The sequence below is a fragment of the Heterocephalus glaber genome, unplaced genomic scaffold, assembly GCF_053883595.1.
Source record: "Heterocephalus glaber isolate CG9 unplaced genomic scaffold, H.glaber_assembly_v1.0 deba00000809, whole genome shotgun sequence".
Lineage (NCBI taxonomy): Eukaryota > Metazoa > Chordata > Mammalia > Rodentia > Bathyergidae > Heterocephalus > Heterocephalus glaber.
The window spans coordinates 1476423-1493787 of NW_028258163.1; the positions used below are offsets into that span (position 1 = coordinate 1476423).

General features: G+C 42.1%; 1 protein-coding gene across 29 annotated transcripts in view; it reads left to right on the forward strand.

Moving 5' to 3' along the window:
- The window catches only part of Tp53bp1 (tumor protein p53 binding protein 1), a 94850-nt gene that overhangs the window by 18968 nt on the left and 58517 nt on the right, over positions 1-17365 (forward strand). For 17 of the 29 annotated variants that reach the window (XR_002388318.2, XM_021241681.2, XM_013078378.3 and 14 more), the window contains exons 1-8: positions 2464-2618; positions 3165-3349; positions 3543-3630; positions 4023-4107; positions 12427-12554; positions 13241-13399; positions 13909-14008; positions 15816-15982. Coding sequence is in view for 28 of the 29 variants with exons in the window: in XM_021241681.2 (XP_021097340.2) it covers positions 2612-2618; positions 3165-3349; positions 3543-3630; positions 4023-4107; positions 12427-12554; positions 13241-13399; positions 13909-14008; positions 15816-15982 (919 nt within the window). In the remaining variant the exon portion in view is untranslated. Of the gene's footprint in view, positions 1-2463; positions 2619-3164; positions 3350-3542; positions 3631-4022; positions 4108-12426; positions 12555-13240; positions 13400-13908; positions 14009-15815; positions 15983-17365 lie in introns of those variants that run through there. The other 12 variants (XM_021241682.2, XM_087207312.1, XM_087207315.1 and 9 more) reach the window with 2 other exon arrangements.

Here is a 17365-nt window from a genome sequence, read left to right on the forward strand (position 1 = left end):
CCTTGAATACATAGTGAGACCCAGTCTCAAACAAAACACAAAATGTGAGAAATAGGGCCAGGGATTTAGCTCAGTGGTTTCGCTGCCTGCTGCACAAGCGCAAGGACCCGAGTTTGATCCCCGGTACCAAAAAAAAAAAAAAAGAGAGAAATTCTAGATATGCATCTTTAAAGTTTAGTTTTGTCTTATTGAAAAACTGTTCTTCTTGCACTAAAATCTATGTAACAGAAATGTTACTATTATGACCATTTTTGTTTCTTGTTTTTGTGGTGCACAAACTGGATCAAACTCAGGGCTTCAGGCTTATTAGGCAAGTCCTGTACCTACCACTCAACTTCATTTGAAGCCCCTCATTGTAGCCATTTGTGTGTGTGTGTGTGTGTGTGTGTGTGTGTGTGTGTGGCACTGGGGATTGAACCAAGGGCCTTCACACTTTTCTTTGGTCTTTTTATTATTTATTCATTTGTCTATTTATATTTTTGAAATAGGATCTTGCTATGTAGTCCAGGCTGCCCTTTAACTTGCAGGGATCTTCTTGCCTCAGCCTTGTGAGTGCTTGGATCACAGGCATGAACCACCAGGCATGGCTGTCATTTTTGGGTTTTTTTTTTTTTTTTTTGGTACCGGGGATCGAACTGGGGTCCTCAGCTTGCGAGGCAGGCACCAGAACCACTGAGCTAAATCCCTGGCCCAATGGCTGCCATTATTTTTTTTTTTACATTCTTGACTTATTTAGTAAAGGGAATGGTTCAAGATAATTTATTTATCTATTTTTAGTCATGTTTATTAAGGTTTAATTTACCTTTTTTATACTTTTATGACCTTTGACAAACACATACAGTTGTTTGTCAAATTATCAGGAAGGACTATTTACTTATGTCTCAGGAAGCAATGCAATGGTACCTTGGTGAAGAAGAGCAAAAAATGATTAATTTGGGGGGATTTTTATGGGAATCAAGGTCACAGTTTGCTTATAGCAGGACCTGGTTGTTTGTGCCCTCTCAAATAGAGCAAATTAACTCACTCCATTCCCTAATACAGTTAATATTGACCTGACCTCATCCTTTAGGATGACATTTATTTGGTCTCTGGTCTTCTGCAATATCAGGAGTGAAGAAAAAGGGGAATCAATTATAAATGATTTTTAAAAGTGAGTTATGTTTCTGTGGTTTATTTCATTTTTGCTCCATCAACAAAACATTCTAGAGATCTTAATTAGCAATAATAGATCCTAGATTTCAATTTTACTTCCAAATCCGTGCTTTTATTCCCATAAGTGACATATACTCAGAAAATGTTTTGATTTTGGGTTGGAAAATATGATCATTGTTAGGTATAGCACAGAGAGAAGATTAGCTTATTTCAAGTGTAGAATTGGGGATTTATAGAAATGTTGAATCATGGTGGATCTGTGACTACATAACTGAGCCTCAGGTAGAGAGAGAACTATCTCATATTGAATGGCTGAATGCCTATTATATATCTACCCGGCATTGTGCTCAGTGCTTTTCCTACTGACAGCTGCTCTGGCTACGATTCTCTCCTAGATCCAACCACCATTTAAATCAAAACAACAAAAACATCAACAGAAAACAAACACGTAAGTCTCACGGGGCCTAGTTTATTAATAGTTGTCACTGCTGCCACACCCTCTAGAAGACCCTGGCACCATAATTAGGATAATGGAATTTCAGGGCTTTGAGGTCATGAGTTAGAAGGGCAATTGCTCTTCTTTTTACTACTGTGTGAGTGTCACAGTGCTCAGTTCTCTCAACGCGAGGTGCAAACCCCATCTGAGACTGTCTCCAGCCTGCAATCTCAGAAAGAAAAGACAACGATAAATGTGAAGCTTGAAATACCTTCCAGCCTTCCAGACCAGAAAGGGCAATGGGAAGAAACATGGCTTACAGGAACCTCAGACAATGTAAACAATAACCAAACCAAACCAAACCCCAACCAACAACAATAAACGAGTAACTGGTGGAGATCTGAGGCAAGAAGGTTCAGACCTCTTGAATTCAGAAGAGGTCCACAAAAGGGATCCCGGTTAGTCCAGGTAAACCTCAAAGAATTTTCTTTCTCCCATTTCACCAGCTCTGAGGTCCTAGCTCTCCTGAATTCTCCTTTTCTTTGCCCTTTTATCAGAAAGCCGAGAAACTCTTCCACGGAAATAGAGTGAAGGAAGGGGGCTTAGGTGAATGGACGATAGCAGGTAGAGTCTCAAATACGAGTGCTGGTAAATACATCCGTGCTGGAGGCAGAGGTACATCTTGTGCCCTCTCAAGGTCCCCGAGGTTCACGGATACTGTCATTCTTCGGCTGTCTAGGGGGAGGGCCTGCACCGTCCATGCTGCCATGGAAACGCGCCGCCGAGTTCCTTTTTCTTACGTGGGCGGGGCCTTCCCCCTCAGCCACCTATCGTACACAGAGTTTCTTGAGTGGCGCGCAGCAGCAGCGAATGGGTGACCTGATATTGCGTGACGCGACGGGAAAAGGGGGAGCTCGCAGCCGGTGGCGGCGGCGGCGACATCGGCGACCGGGGGATCGAGCTGGAGGGACCTGGGGAGCGTGTCGAGACCTCTAGCTCTAGCGTGAGGGACCCCACGCCAGGATGCCTGGTACCACCTGGGGGAAATGGGGCGCAGCGGGCTCCGGAGGCGTTGGTCTGCAGTCCGGAGGGACGGCGGCCCGGAGGGGGCGGGGTGGCAAGCATGGCGGCAGTGCCGGGGAAGGGGCTGCAGGCCGAGAGGGGGTGGGGAGGCCCGGCTGGGAGCCGGCGGTCTGGAGGAACCGTGAGGGGCCTAGAGGCTTCCGTCGGAGAGCTCGCACAGCCTTTTGGGGGGCGGTGGAGACGTAGGGAGAGTTGCGGGGGGATGAAGAAAGGGGCGGGAGATGTTAGGGAGGAGGGGAGAGGGTAATGAGGAAGGCAGAGGGAGAAGGATAGGTAGGTTCGTAAGGAGTAACGGGGAAACGGGGGGGAGAGGGGGACTTGGGAGGTGTGATCAGAAAGTGCTCGCAGCGGTCGCAGAGAGAGTGCTCCAATCGGAGGATCCCTGGACTGGGCCCTTCTCAGCTCCTGTACTTCCGCCCCATTATTTAGGTTCTGATTGCGTGAGGAAGAATCGTAGGTTACACAGAGCTGATCTTTTGTTATTGCGTTCCAGGGGAGCAGATGGACCCTACTGGAAGTCAGTTGGATTCGGATTTCTCTCAGCAAGATACTCCTTGCCTGATAATTGAAGATTCTCAGCCTGAAAGCCAGGTTCTAGAAGATGATTCTGGTTCTCACTTCAGTGTGCTTTCCCGACACCTTCCGAATCTACAGCTGCACAGAGAAAACCCTGTATTGGTAAGTGATAACTTGTTTGAAAATGATCAAACAGATTTGAGTTTTCTAATGTGGACCAACCAGCAAAGATAAGTAGAGGATCAATTTTGGATATAGTTGGTTGGGACAATGAAATAATCACAGTCCCAAAAAAGTGTGTTTCATTTTGGAAGATTTTTATGTTGTGTGCCCATTATGTATGTATATTTTCTAGGATGCTGTGTCCAATCCTGAACAGACAACTGAACAGGGAGACCGGAATAGTGGGTTCAGTGAACATTTGAAGGAAAACAAGGCTGCAGGTGAGGCTTTTGGGTTTTTTGTTTGTTTTTTGAGGCAGGGTCTCACTGTTAGTTCAGACTGGCCTTCAACTCACTATGTAGCCCAGGCTGTCCTTGAACTTGCGGTGATCCTCTTGCCTCAGCCTCTTGAGTGCTGGGATTACAGGCATGTGCCACCCCGCCAGCAAGTGAGGTATTTAAAGATGTTCATTCCCTTTGCATTTTCATAGGTGCTGTTGGATAGGGGGAGGGCTTGAACATTGAAGGCCTGTGGTGAATGTATATACCTAGTAAGCATTCAAATTCATGATGTTGTAATGTGGCTGATTAGGTTGATAGTGTGGGTTCCTGAATTTGTATTAAAGTTTATTGGTAAGTGCCTCTCGTGCTAATATCCAATCGTTGTTTTTCAGACCCTATGGATTCTTCTCATTTGGATACATGTAGTTCCATCAGTCAGGTCATTGACCGGTTACCTCAGCCAAACAGGACAAGCAGGTATGCTGATATTTGAAGGAATTTCTATTTAAATTTACGTATTTATTTTGAGATGGTCTCCCTTTGTCTCAGGCTGGCCTTGAGCTCACTTTGTCACACAAGCTGGCCTCAAATTCTGGCGATCCTCCTGCCTCAGCCTCCCAAGTGCTGGGATTACAGGTGTGTGCCGCCATGCCTGGGTATTTAAATTTATTAACAGATCACCTCTTTTATTGGTACCTGTTGCCTCACGCCAAGGATAAAGGGACTAATTTTGTGTGAATTAAGAAATGAGATTTGAGAATTCTATAGATAGTATTGTGTTTAGTACTGTTAGCTAGAACCTCTTTTTTGAAGTTGATATATTTTATAGCTGCAGTATTTAAGTTGTCACCTATCTTGTGGATGTAAAACAAAGTAGGCATTCCTCATTGTTAGTAAAGATACAACTTTTAAGAAAAAAAAAAATTAGATGTACTATTATTAAAACTTTTAAGCATGCCTACCAAAGTACTTCACCAGGTTAGATTCATACCCTAAACAGTAATCAGTTTTTACCATTTCTTGTGTACATTTTTACAGTATCCATTTTTTTCCAGGTCATCCTCTGTTAAACCCAATATTGGATGTTTGACATATTAACTTATTTAGTTCTATCCTTAAAGGACCTCTCCAGTGGAGACATTCTGTTACTTCCATCATCCAGAATAGTGGGGGAAACTAATGGGCAAAGAAGTTAAATACCTGTTCAGGAATACACTATTACTAAATCACAGAGCTGGACTTTGGATTTATTCCTTTTGACTCAAATGATTCCCCTTCTAATGATTCAGTGCTTCTTAGTCTTTGCCCCAGTTCGCTGAAGGTCAAAGAAAAACAGAGATAATTTTAGGAGCTGGGAGGTGTTGGGGTTGGGAGATGAAGCAGAATGTTAGCTTGAGATGGTTCAAGAATATTGTTTTATCTTAAAATTAGTGCTTTTCTCTGGTGTACCTTATACTCTATGCACAGATTTCTCCCACATCAAGTAAAGATGAATGCTTTAGAACAATCTGCAAACTGGTGGGCTCATTTTGGCCCATAGATGGGTTGTATTTGGCCCACATGTGGTAAAAGATACCTGAATTAATTGATAGAATTTAAAAATGGGGACATTTCTCCTCACACCTGGATTTGAGGCTTCTGGGATTCCCAGCCCTTCTCGGAAGCAGTTGGTGGGAGCTGTGAGTAGCACCTGCCCTCCCTCACATGAGGCATGAGGCAGAGAGCACTGTTTGATGCTGTCTGCAGCTCACTGTTGGGTGGACACCAGGACTGGGATTCTTTTGTCATTTATCATAATGCTTTTGCTTTTGTTCCCACACTCACGTCACTCACTTATGTTATCTTGCTTTGCTTTCTAGTACCTCTTTAGGAACGTGTACAGACTTAGCTGTGTTTTTATGGCTCAGACTCCTGATTTGAATAGGGGGACTGGAAGTATGCATACCCCATTTTTTTTTTTTTTTTTTTGGCACCGGGGATTGAACTCGGGACCTTGCGCTTGCGAGGCAGGCGCCAGAACCACTGAGGTAAATCCCCGGCCCCTGCATACCCCGTTTTGAATGAAGCACTGTTTGAGAAGTTCTGTGCTACTTCTTTTTTATTTTTTGTTTTTTTTTGAGACAGGGTTTCACTTTGTAGTTTTGGCTGGCTTTGAACTCATTGTGTAGTCCAGGCTGGTCTGAAACTCAGGGTGATCCTCCCACCTCAGTCTCCCAAGTTGCTGGGATTATAGTTTTCCTTTTCTGCATCAATGTAATTGAATGGCCATGTTTATTAAATATGCAGGCACTGCAGCATGTACTTTAAAGGGGCTTTATCATTAGTATCAGGGAGACTGATATTAATCAAGCCATTACAGCAGTAGCTGTGTGATCATCTAAGAGAAAAAAAAAATACCCTGATATGCGGGCTATGGGAGCAGCTCTTTGAGGACTGCAGTCCAACAATAACTGTGAATTTGCTGGACATAGTTGGAGGGCTGAGGAGCAGCTTGCATGGTGAGAGGAATGGCTTTCCTAACAGAGTGAACTGTGGAGTCGAGGCCTGGAAGCCAGAAGGAACTTGGGGGTGATCCTGGGTTTTTTTTGGTACCGGGGATTGAACTCAGGTCCTTGCACTTGCGCAGCAGGCAGCGAAACCACTGAGCTAAATCCCCGGCCCTTGAGGGTGATTCTAAAAGAGTGAAAGTTGGGCCGGGGATTTTAGCTCAGTGGTTCCAGTGCCTGCCTCGAGAGCCCAAGGTCCCGAGTTTGATCCCTGGTACAAAAAAACCCCCAAAAAAGCGCAAGTTCTCCACAACATATATGCCTGTGTTGTTTTTATTCATTAATTTAGCTATTTTGATAAAAATGGCTTCTTGGGAAACAGCCTATGTCATTAAATTCCAAAAAAAAAAAAAATCTTTGCCTTATCTAGTGTCCTGTTGATAAAAGCTGGCAGTGTTCTAAAATATGGAAAAAATACATTTTTATTTCATCACCAAACATTTTAAAAATTGAGATAATTATAGATTTCCCTTCTATTTTAAGAAATAATAGAGAGAGCTGGGTATGGTGGCACACACCTGTAATCCCAGCTACTCTGGAGGCTGAGGCAGGAGGATCGCAAATTAGAGGCCAGATTGAGCAATTTAGTAAGTCCTATCTCAAAATAAAAATCAAGAAAGGATGTAAGTGTGAGGCTGTGGGTTCTATCCTCAGTAGCAGCACCCCCATGAATAGATCCTCTGTATACTTTGTGTCCATTTTCCCCCAGTGGTAACATTTTTTTTTCTTTTTTTGGTACTGGGGATCAAACTTGGGTCCTTGCACTTGGGAGGCAGGTGGCGTAACCATTGAGCTAAATCCCCAGCCCCCAATGGTAACACTTTTTGAAATTGTGATATATATATGTATATATATATATATATATACACACACACACACACACACACTTTTTTTGTCTTGTTTTTTTGAGGTAGGGTCTCACTATGTAGGTCAAGCTGGATTTGAAGTCACCCTGTAGCCCAGGATGGCCTTGAACTTAAAGAGATTTACCTGCCTAGGCCTCCCCCAGTGCTGGGATTACAGATGTTTGCAACCACACCCAGTTAAAACTTCTACAAACATTTGTACAAGTTTTTGTGTAGATGTAAGTCATTGTTTCTTTGGGACAGATGCCCAGATTTTCAGTTGCTGAGTTGTTATGGAATGTATTATTTGTTTTTTTGTATTTTGAGACAGGATCTTGCTATGTAGCTCAGGCCGGCCTTGAACTCACTGTGTAGCTCAGGCTGGCCTGGAATTCATGGCAATTCTCTTGCCTCTGTCTCCTGAGCCCTGGGATTACAGGTGTGCACCGCCATGCCCAGCTGTTGTGAGAATTATTGTAAATATCTATAAATTATCTGGAAAGGTCTATTTCTCTTTTCTTTTTTGTGGTACTGGAGATTGAATGTAGGGCCTTTGCACTGAGCTAGAACCCTACCTCTCTCTTTTTTTTTTTGGTACCAGGGATCGAACTCGGGTCCTTGCGCTTGTACAGCAGGCAGCAAAACCACTGAGCTAAATCCCCGGCCCCTGCCTCTCTTATTTTGAGAAGTTTTCACTAAGTTCCCCAGTTGAGAGTCAGATTTGGCATTCTCTTTCAATTTTTTTTTTTGACAGTTGAATTTAACATCAATACTTTTTTTTTCCTCTCATAATCTGATTTCTCTCATGCCTCTTCTGATTTACCTAATCATTCTACAAATATTTCATTCAGTTTTTCCTATTTGCCAAGCACTCTTGTGTTTTGGGGATACAAAGTGATCAGAAAGAAAATCCTGTACTTTAATGGTGCTCACATTCCTACATGGGATATAGTAATACATGATAAATGAAATATTATATGCAGCATGTTAGATACTAATAAGGTCCGAAAAGTAAAGCAGTAAGGGAACAGGAAGTATCAAGGAGTTAGGAGTTTATGTAGGATGGCTAGGGTATGCTTTTCTGATGAGACATTCAATTAAAACTGCAACCTGATGAAGTGATCAGTGTGGTTATCTGGGTAAGGGCAGTCTGTGCCTAGAGAACATGACTGCCTGGCAGATTTGGTAAATGATGAGGTTAGTGTGGCTGTAGCGGAGTGACCCAAAGGAGTGGGGGAAGAATGTGGAGAAATGAAAGGGGGACCAGTTCAAGGCGTTAGGGGTGATTGTGAGAAATACGGCTTTTGTTCTTTGTGAAATAGGAATGCATTTAAGGGTTTGGAGCCGAAGAATGACTCAGTTTGACTTAGATTTTTGACAGGATCACTCTTGCTGCTGGATCAAGAACAGACCTAAAAGGAGAAACAGGGTCAGAGCCAGGAGGGCCAACTAGGAGGTGATTGAAATGTCTTAGGGAAAATATGACAGTGTCTGGTTCATGGTGGAAGTGGGTAAAGAATGGTGAGATGCTGAGGGCTTTTTGCTGTATGGGGATTGACCCCTGAGGGGCTTCGCGCTGAGCTCTATCCTCAGGTCTTTTTGTTTGGAGACAGGGTCTTGCTAAGTTGCTAAATAGCCCAGGCCAGGCTCAGAATTTGTGATCCTCCTGCCTCATCCTCTCAGAGTGCTGGGATTGTAGGTGTGCATCACCACACCTGGCTGAGATTGAGTATTTGAAAGTAGGATTTAAAAATGGAGCAGGGCCGAGGATGTAGCTCAGCGGCACAGCACCTGCCTGGCAACCTCCAGGTCTTGAGCTCGATTCCTGGTACCCCCCCAAAAAGATGGAGCAGATGTGGAGTGTAGAGACAGGAAGGAGGTAGCAGTAATCCCAAATTTTTGGTCTGAGCAACTAGAATGGAGAGTCTGTTACTGAGATGAAGATTGCAGAAGGAACCGATCAGTTTTAGACTTGCTGAAATTGAGCTACCTTTTCAGCAGCCAGCTGGAGATGTTAACATGATTGGATATGCAAGTTTGGAGCTCAGGAGAGGTCCAGGCCGGCACATGGAGGGAGTCATAAGTATGTGCTTAGTGCTGCATTCAAAACAGAGTCTGGGTGAGATTTGAGGTGAGGAAGTGTAGCTGAAAAAGAGGTCCGGAGATCTGTGCCCACCAGCATTTAGAGGTCGGCCATGAGGAAGGCTGTTTATCAGAAGCTGAAAAGGCTCGGGTGTGTGGCTTTGTGTCGTTTCTTGCTTCTCCTCTAGTGCCTTTTGGGTTTTGTTTTTTTTTTTCTGGTACTGGACATTGAACTTGGGACCTTGTGCTTGTGCGGCAGGTGCTGGAGCCACTGAGGTAAATCCCTGGCCCTTGGTTTTTTTGTTTGTCTGTTTGTTTTTTGTTTTTGGCACTAGGGATCGAGGAATGAACTGGGGACCTTCCGCCTGTGAGGCAGGCAGTGGCACCACTGAGCTAAGTCCCCGGCCCCGGTCACATTTGCTCTTGGACCTTCTATCCCTCTCGGCCCGGGGCCAGGGTCGGGGGTGGGGTGGGGTGGTGGTGGCGGACGGGATACATAGGCCTAAATTTTATTTGGACACTTTGTTTCCAGGTATTCTAAGGTTTTTGTACTAAAATATTTTTTGTGAATTTTGTCCATATTAATAGATAGGATTTTTGCGCTCCTTCCCCGCTCATGCAGTGCACATTCTGTCATTTCTCAGTAATACTCTGTTTCATTTTGATGAGAATCTTTAATCCTTTTTCTCTTCTTTGGATCATGGGTCCCCAACTTTTCAAGTTTATGTTTTCACCTTTTTTATGCATAGTTATGCTTAATGCTGTTAGTATGGATTATTAAATATGTAGAAATTGCAAGGAAGCAAAAAAGGTCCCCTATAGTCCTGCCATGCGGAGGCTAATGACTATAAACATTTTGGTAAATTTTCCATTTTTTTACATTTGATATACATAATAGTCATCACTGGAAAATAAAAGTTTGTGTTTGTTGACACTTTTGTGTAACAGTGTGAACATTTTCCCATGTAAATTAAAGCAATAATTTTCTCTAACTAAATGTGTCAAGAAGTGATAAAAGGAGTATACGTGTGTACTGTATGTGTACTTGCTTTTGTGAGGGACTGAGTGGTTTGAAACTGACCTTATTGTGCCTCTTAGCATTCATCCCCTCGAATAAGTACATTATCCTGTGTTTCCATAGTGTCATTATCACACCTAATAATTCCATAATATCTAATAATACTGTTCATTTTCAGATTTTTGTAATTGTGTCAAAGATACCTTATGTTTTGTTTTATTTATTTGATCTAGGATCCAGTCTGGGTTCACACAGTGAATTTGATTGTTTCAAACATTTTAAATGGCAGCCTAAGATTTTATTTTATTAGCTGGGCGTGGTGGTGCACACTTGTAGGCAGGAGGATCACTGTGAGTTCAAGGCCAGCCTGGGCTACAAAGTGAATTCAAGGCCAGCCTGAACTACAAAGTGAGACCCTGTCTTCAATAAAAGAGAAAGATTTTAGATTTTATTTTGTAGATACGAAATTATTTAATCATTTTTCTAATACTGAACTTACACATTGCTAATTTTTATTTATTTTTCACATTGTTTATTAAGACAGTAAACTTATTAGTTTTAAGGTTCTTTCTGCATTTCAAATATCTCTTTGAAATTATTGGAATTACTAGATACCAGGACTTTTTAAGCTTTTCCTTTTCTTGGCAGTGACAGGAATTGGACCCAGTGCTAGGAGTCGAATGTGTGAGGTTGAACATTATACTACTTGCACATTCCCAGCTCTAAAGCTATTTAGATTTTTTTAAAAATAGTGCTGGGGATCCTGCCTAGGGCGTTGCTCGTACTAGGCCGAGTGCCCTACCACCAAGCTGCAGCCCCATCCCCTTTTTGAACTCTTTTTTTTTTTTTTTTTGAACCAAACTCAGGACCTTGTACTTGCCAGGCAGGCTCAGTGCCACTGAGCTACATTCTCGGCCCTTTGAACTCTTTTTTTTGGTACCGGGGATCGAACTCGGGTCCTTGCACTTGCGTAGCAGGCAGCGAAACCACTGAGCTAAATCTCTGGCCCTTAAATTTTGGTTTTTTGAAACAAGGTCTCACTGTGTGGTTCAGGCTGGCCTTGAACTCATTATGTACATATCCCAGGCTGGCCTTGAACTGGCAATTCTCTTGTCTCAGTCTCCCAAGTGCTGGAATTATAGGTGTGCACCACCACACCTGGCTTATATGAGTTCTTTATATTTTATGTTATTCTTCTGTTTTTATTTTTCCTTTTTTTTTTTTTTTTTTTTTTGCTACCTGGGATCAAATTTAGGACCTTGCACTCACGAGGCAGGCACGGTGGCACTGAGCTAAATCCCCAGCCCTATTTTTGTTTTTTGAGACAGACAGAGTTGCTGTGTAGTGTAGGCTGGCCTTGAACTCACTATGTAGCCCAGGCTGGCCGTGAACTTCCAGCAGTCCTCCTGCCTCAGCCTCCCAAGTTCTGGGATTACAGACGGGCGCCATCACACCTGGTTATTTTATCTTATTCTACTTTTTGTTATATTTATTACAGGTATTTTTTTCCTCTTTAATATTTTGTTTTTTAGTTTCATTATTTTTTTTGTTTTGTTTTGTTTTGGTTTTTTTTGGTACCGGGGTTCAAACTCAGGACCTTGTGCTTCCGAGGCAGGTGCAGTGCCACTGAGCTAAATCCCTGGCCCTCATGTTTTTTGACTGTGGTGTCAGTTTACTTTTAAATATGTAAGCTGGGCCAGGGACGTAGTTCAGTGGTGCTGTGCCTGCGTGGGAAGCACAAGGTCCTGAGTTCAGTTCTTGGTATGGAAAAACAAAACAAAACAAAACATAGGCCTAAATTTTATTTGGACACTTTGGTTCCATGTATTCTAAGGTTTTTTTTTTTTTTTTTTTTTGGTACCGGGGATCGAACTCGGATCCTTCCACTTGCAGGGCAGGCGGCGGAACCACTGAGCTAAATCCCCGGCCCTATTCTAAGGTTTTTGTACTAAAATATTTTTGCAAATTTTGTCCATATTAATAGATATGATTTTTGAGCTTCTTCTCTGCTCCAGCAGTGTACATTTTGTCATTTCTCAGTAATTCTTCAGAATGCAAGGTATTTCTATCGCTGGTCATAATAGTATCGATAAAATTTTAAGTATACTTGTGTCTTCTGCTTTATTTCTGTGTTACTTAATTCAGTACAGGTTTGGGTTGCTTCCCTTCTCAGTGGTTTCTGTAGAGAAGCACTCAAGGGTTGCTGTGAGGTAATTGCTGGGGGCGGGGGCTAGAGTAACATGCAGGGCTTTGAGCAGCATCCCAGTCTCCCTGGGAACACACTATGTGTCCTTCCACTGTGCAGTGTCCTGGGAATGTCCCTGGGATCTGTTCCTGTTGCGGGGGAAGAGAAGGAAGAGTCAGCAGAGCAGGAGCAAGAGGGAGTGGAAGAAGACACTTCAGAGGATACCACACACTCCCTGGGTGCTGAAGGTAGCCTGTGCCTTTTTCTGGACAGTAGATTCTTCTGCGTTCCTTTGACATGAGCATGCAGATGTTTAAGTTTCTCGTTATCAGGTTCTGATTTCTCATGATTAAATTGAGTCATTGAGAAATTTGCTTGTTATTTAAAATATTCCATCTAATTTGTCCAAGAACTTGTAGCTCATTGAATAGTTCCCTTCCTGCATATTGGCTCTTTCTCCTTTTATATTCATTTATTTTTTCAAAATTTTTTGGACTCTGAATAGCTTTTTGTGTGGGTATGGGTTATGGTATATCTTTTTTTTTTTGGCACCGGGGATCGAACTTGGGTCCTCACGCCTGTGAGGCAGGTGGCAGAACCACTGAGCTAAATCCCTGGCCCGTGGTGTGTCTTTGTGTAGACATAGTCTACTATATTGGATGCTTGTAAGAGTTTATGATACTCAAGGTTTTGCTCATTATACGTTTTTCTCTTTCATTTTTAAAGCATTTATTTTTTATTTTTCTTTTCCTTTTTTTGTGGTGCTGGGAATTGAACCTAGGGTCTTGTGTGACTCCTTTATTTTTTTTGAAGTATTTTTTGGGACGGGTTTTGATGTGACGAACTTAATGTGATCTTGTTTTGCTAAGGGACAGCAGCTTGCACCTTGACAGTATTATGGGATGATTCCTAATTTCTTGGAGTTTTGTCCTAGATCCTGCCTCATCACAGCTGGGCTTTGGGGTCCTAGAACTCTCTCAGAGTCAGGATGTTGAAGAACATATTGTGCCATATGAAGTAGACAAAGAACACCTACAGTTAATAACCACCACCTCTGGTTATACCAGGGTGTCCGATGTGGATGCAGATACTGGTATGAAGTGTTTTTCTCACTTTTGGAGTTATCTATGACGTTTTCTTCTCAGGTTGGAGCTAGTTATTTTTCCCTTGATAAGTTTTATAGCTAAGTTAATACAATCTTAAGTTGATACAGTAAATTTGCAGTTAGCTGGTAAATACTTGATGGCTTGCAGATTGAGATTTTCTGTAAGTAGATTATTGGTTGCTTTCCTTTTTGGAAAGTATATATTTGAATATTTTTTAAGTTGGACTTCTGTTAAAATCTTTACATTTTAAAAATCATTTGGGGGCTGGGGATTTAGCTCAGTGGCGCTGCACCTGCCTTGCAAGTGCAAGGTCCTGAGTTCGATCCTGGTACCAAAAAAAAATCATTTGAAGGGTTGGGAGTGTAGCTTAGTGGTAGAGTGCTTGTCCAGGATGCACTAGACTCTGGGTTTCATTCATCTCGGACTGCTTCTAGTACTTAAAAATGTCTCCCTTCTTGTCTTTTTTCCCTTCCTTTTGTTTTCTTCTGAAACTAAGCAGTTAAGCATGAAGAACAGTGCAGTGAAGATGTCCCTGTGACACCACAGCCAAGTAAAGCTGTGCGTGTGGTAGAAGAGCCAAGCCCAGCACTGGGAAGGTAAACTGTACTTTTCCTAAAAGGCCTTCATGGATTTTTGCTTATGCTAGGTGGATATGTTTTTTAGGAATTGTTGATTTTTTTTGTCCCCTTATACTTGGCATATTTCTTTTTTTTGGTACCGGGGATTGAACTCAGGACCTTACACTTGAGAGGCAGGTGACGGCACCACTGTGCTAAATCCCTGGGCCTACTTGGCGTATTTCTGATCTAATAGGAAGACTAATTATCTGTAAACCTTGTTTGTTTATGCAGTCTCATTGTGTCCTCGTTGTAACATGCTTTTTATAGAGGAGCTCTATTGGTGCTATAAGAAAACCTGATCGCAGTCTTTGGTTGCCACTCCTCCTCTGTAATCTTTGTGTACAGAGCCACTGTCTCTCGAGGAGGTCTTTTTAGCCTCTTGGGTCTTATGAAGAGTCACATAAATATTATATTTGAAAACTTGCTCTTTCCGTACTTGACCACCCACAAACGATCCCATAAACTGCCTTCCTCTGGAAGTTTATGGGATAGGTAGATGTAGGGGCTTTTCCAAGTGGTTTCAGCACTTCACTTGGTAGGATTTGGGTAATACACCTTTGCTCTATTTCTGGTTATTATTTTATCCAAAACTAGATTTTTTTTGTGGGGGAGGGGCAGGATCTCACTCTATAATTCAGGCTGGGCTTGAACTCATTATGTGGCCCAGGCTGGCCTCAAACTCATGGCAATCCTCCTGCCCCAGCCTCCCAAGTGCTGGGATTACAGGCATGTGCCACCATGCCCGGCTCTAAAACTAGATTTTAAAACTGGACCTATTTCTATTAAAATCTTTTGTTGGTTAGGGTTATAGCTCAGTGGTAGAGAGCTTACCTAGCAACAGCTAGGGGCTGCATATGGCAGAGGAAAACTGGGAGGCTTTCATTTTGAGTAAGTATTCAGTATTGTTTTGTTATTTCCTTCAGTAGAAAAAGTGGGAGGTGAGCTCCTGAATAAAACTGTCAAGAGAAGTTGTCTTTCTGATATAAAACACTTAGCATAACAGTGGATGCATTTTTAGGTTTTTCTTTAGGAAATTTTCCTACCTGTTATTTTTGCTCTCCTGTTTCCTCTGGGTAGTGGTAGGATAGGTGACAGTCTCTGGGAGGGGACCAAAATGATTGTCTTACTAGGCAAGGTGACACATACCTGTAATCCTGGCTACCCAGGAGGCTGAGGCAAGAGGATCACAAGTTTGAGTCAGCCTGGAGCAATATGGCAATTTAGAAAGCTTCTATCTCAAAAAAAAAAAAAAGCCTGGAATTATAGCTCTGTGTGTTCAATGCCTGGCACTGGTGAATAAAAATACTGTTTTCTGTATATGAGTAGTATCAGTATGAAGGAGTCCTGATTTGCAATTTGTGGCATGGTTGAGTAGATGAAATGGAAGTGGTCAGCAGAAGATAAGTCACATCCACGCACTTTCCATGGAAGGTTCCCATTTGGACTGTCCTCTTCAGTGGCAGTGCTGTGGTCTAGATCAGAATCTTTCATATAAGCCTTAACAGCTTACGAAGCAGCAATCTCCACATTGCTCTTCAGAAAGTTTGGGAAGCAGCTCAGCAGTGAGCTGAATTGAAGACAGGTGTTGCTATGTGTGAGACTTAGGCAGGCTTTGAAATGGACTGAGTAACTTATTTTGCTTTCAGTAGCTCATGATGTAGATTAGAGCTACCAAGAATTTTGGAATTATTAAAGAAAACATAGAAAACAGAAAAAACTTTTCAGTGAACAAATGAAAGACTGAATTCAGCAACCTTTTCCCCTCGCGGTATGACTTCCTTAGGTCAGAAGACCTGCCTTCTGGTTCCAAAGTGTCTCATGCTGCTATGGAAACAAAAGAACAGACATCTGTTCAAGAACTTCTGGAAGGTGAATTACAGATTCAGAAATCACCAGAGCCTGAGGTTTTGTCAACTCAGGAAGACTTGTTTGACCAGAGCAATAAAACAGGTATAAAGGATGATTAGTTGTTATAGTTAGCACCTCTTCTCCAGAGATCTAAATTTTTATTTGAGTTCTGAGGCTAATATTTAAGTTAAAAGCACTTTATAGATGTGCTGACTTGTCTGTGATATGGAAGGAAAATGTTTCTGGATAATCACAGAGAAAGGCTTTTGGGGAATGTTTGCTGTGTAACATGTTAACATGATTTTCTCTTTTGGAAATAAAGTTATTGAACAACAACAGCTAATAAGGTAAATTTGGTATTGTGGATAGGGTGGCCATGTTTTCTTCTGTTACCTATGTTTAATGAATCTTCAAATATTAAATATGATAAGTTTTAAGTTTTTCATATTGACTTGGGTAACAGTCTACTTACTCATCTGTTTATTAGTTCACCTACTACAAAAAGGAAGTTAAGGTTTAACAGAAAAGACATAAAACTTAGAAGAATAGAATGGTGCTTGTTCCGTACACTTTTAGTCCCCCAACCCCCTCATTCTGCAACCTCCAAGAGCAGGAAAGCGTCAGCAGTAGTCACCCAGACACAATGTATTTTTTTTTTGGTACCGGGAATCGAAGTCCAGTCCTTGCGCTTGCGCAGCAGGCTGCAAAACCACTGGGCTAAATCCCTGGCACAATGTATTTTTCATGAGGGACAAAAGAAGACTATATTCCTTTACTATTCTGTGATGTAGCTTACTGTGCAAAACATTCAGAAGGTGACCAAAGAGCCTTTCTTTGTTTCCTCGAAACTGTAAGGTTGTGTTTAAGGGACTTCTTTACACTTAGGATGAGTGTAGTTGATACTGTTTGTTACTAAGGTGAAGGGACCAGTAGGAAACTTCATAGTATAAATCAGTATCAGCTGCTCATATTTTCTTTTATTAGTGCATTAGTATTTTCCATCTCCTTTGAGGAGGCCCAAATTCTAATCTTGAAAATTGCTGCATTAGTACCATCCGGTGTCATGCGTATTTTTTTTTTTTTTTTGGTACTGGGGATCAAACTCGGTTGCGCAGCAGGCAGCGAAACCACTGAGCTAAATCCCCGGCCCATGTGCATTGTTTTGACTCCTCCCATGTACATCATGGCCTGAGCTTTACTTCACTTTAGGTAGACCTGGGAATAAAAGGCTCATTTGGTGTTTTATGGAAGCATCACAAGAAAGAAGAGCAGCCAAGCAGAGAAATAAGGATTCTGGCTTTTCCTCTCAAAACTTAGATTATGACAGAAAGGACTCAGGAACTTTTTTCAATAGTTTGTTAAAAAAACCCATAATTTGGGGTGGTTAATATTTACTGAAGATTTGTCTTATGCCATTCCATTAATTGTACTATGATTAGAAAAAAATTTCTGCCCTTAAAACATGGTTGGAAATATGGATATTAC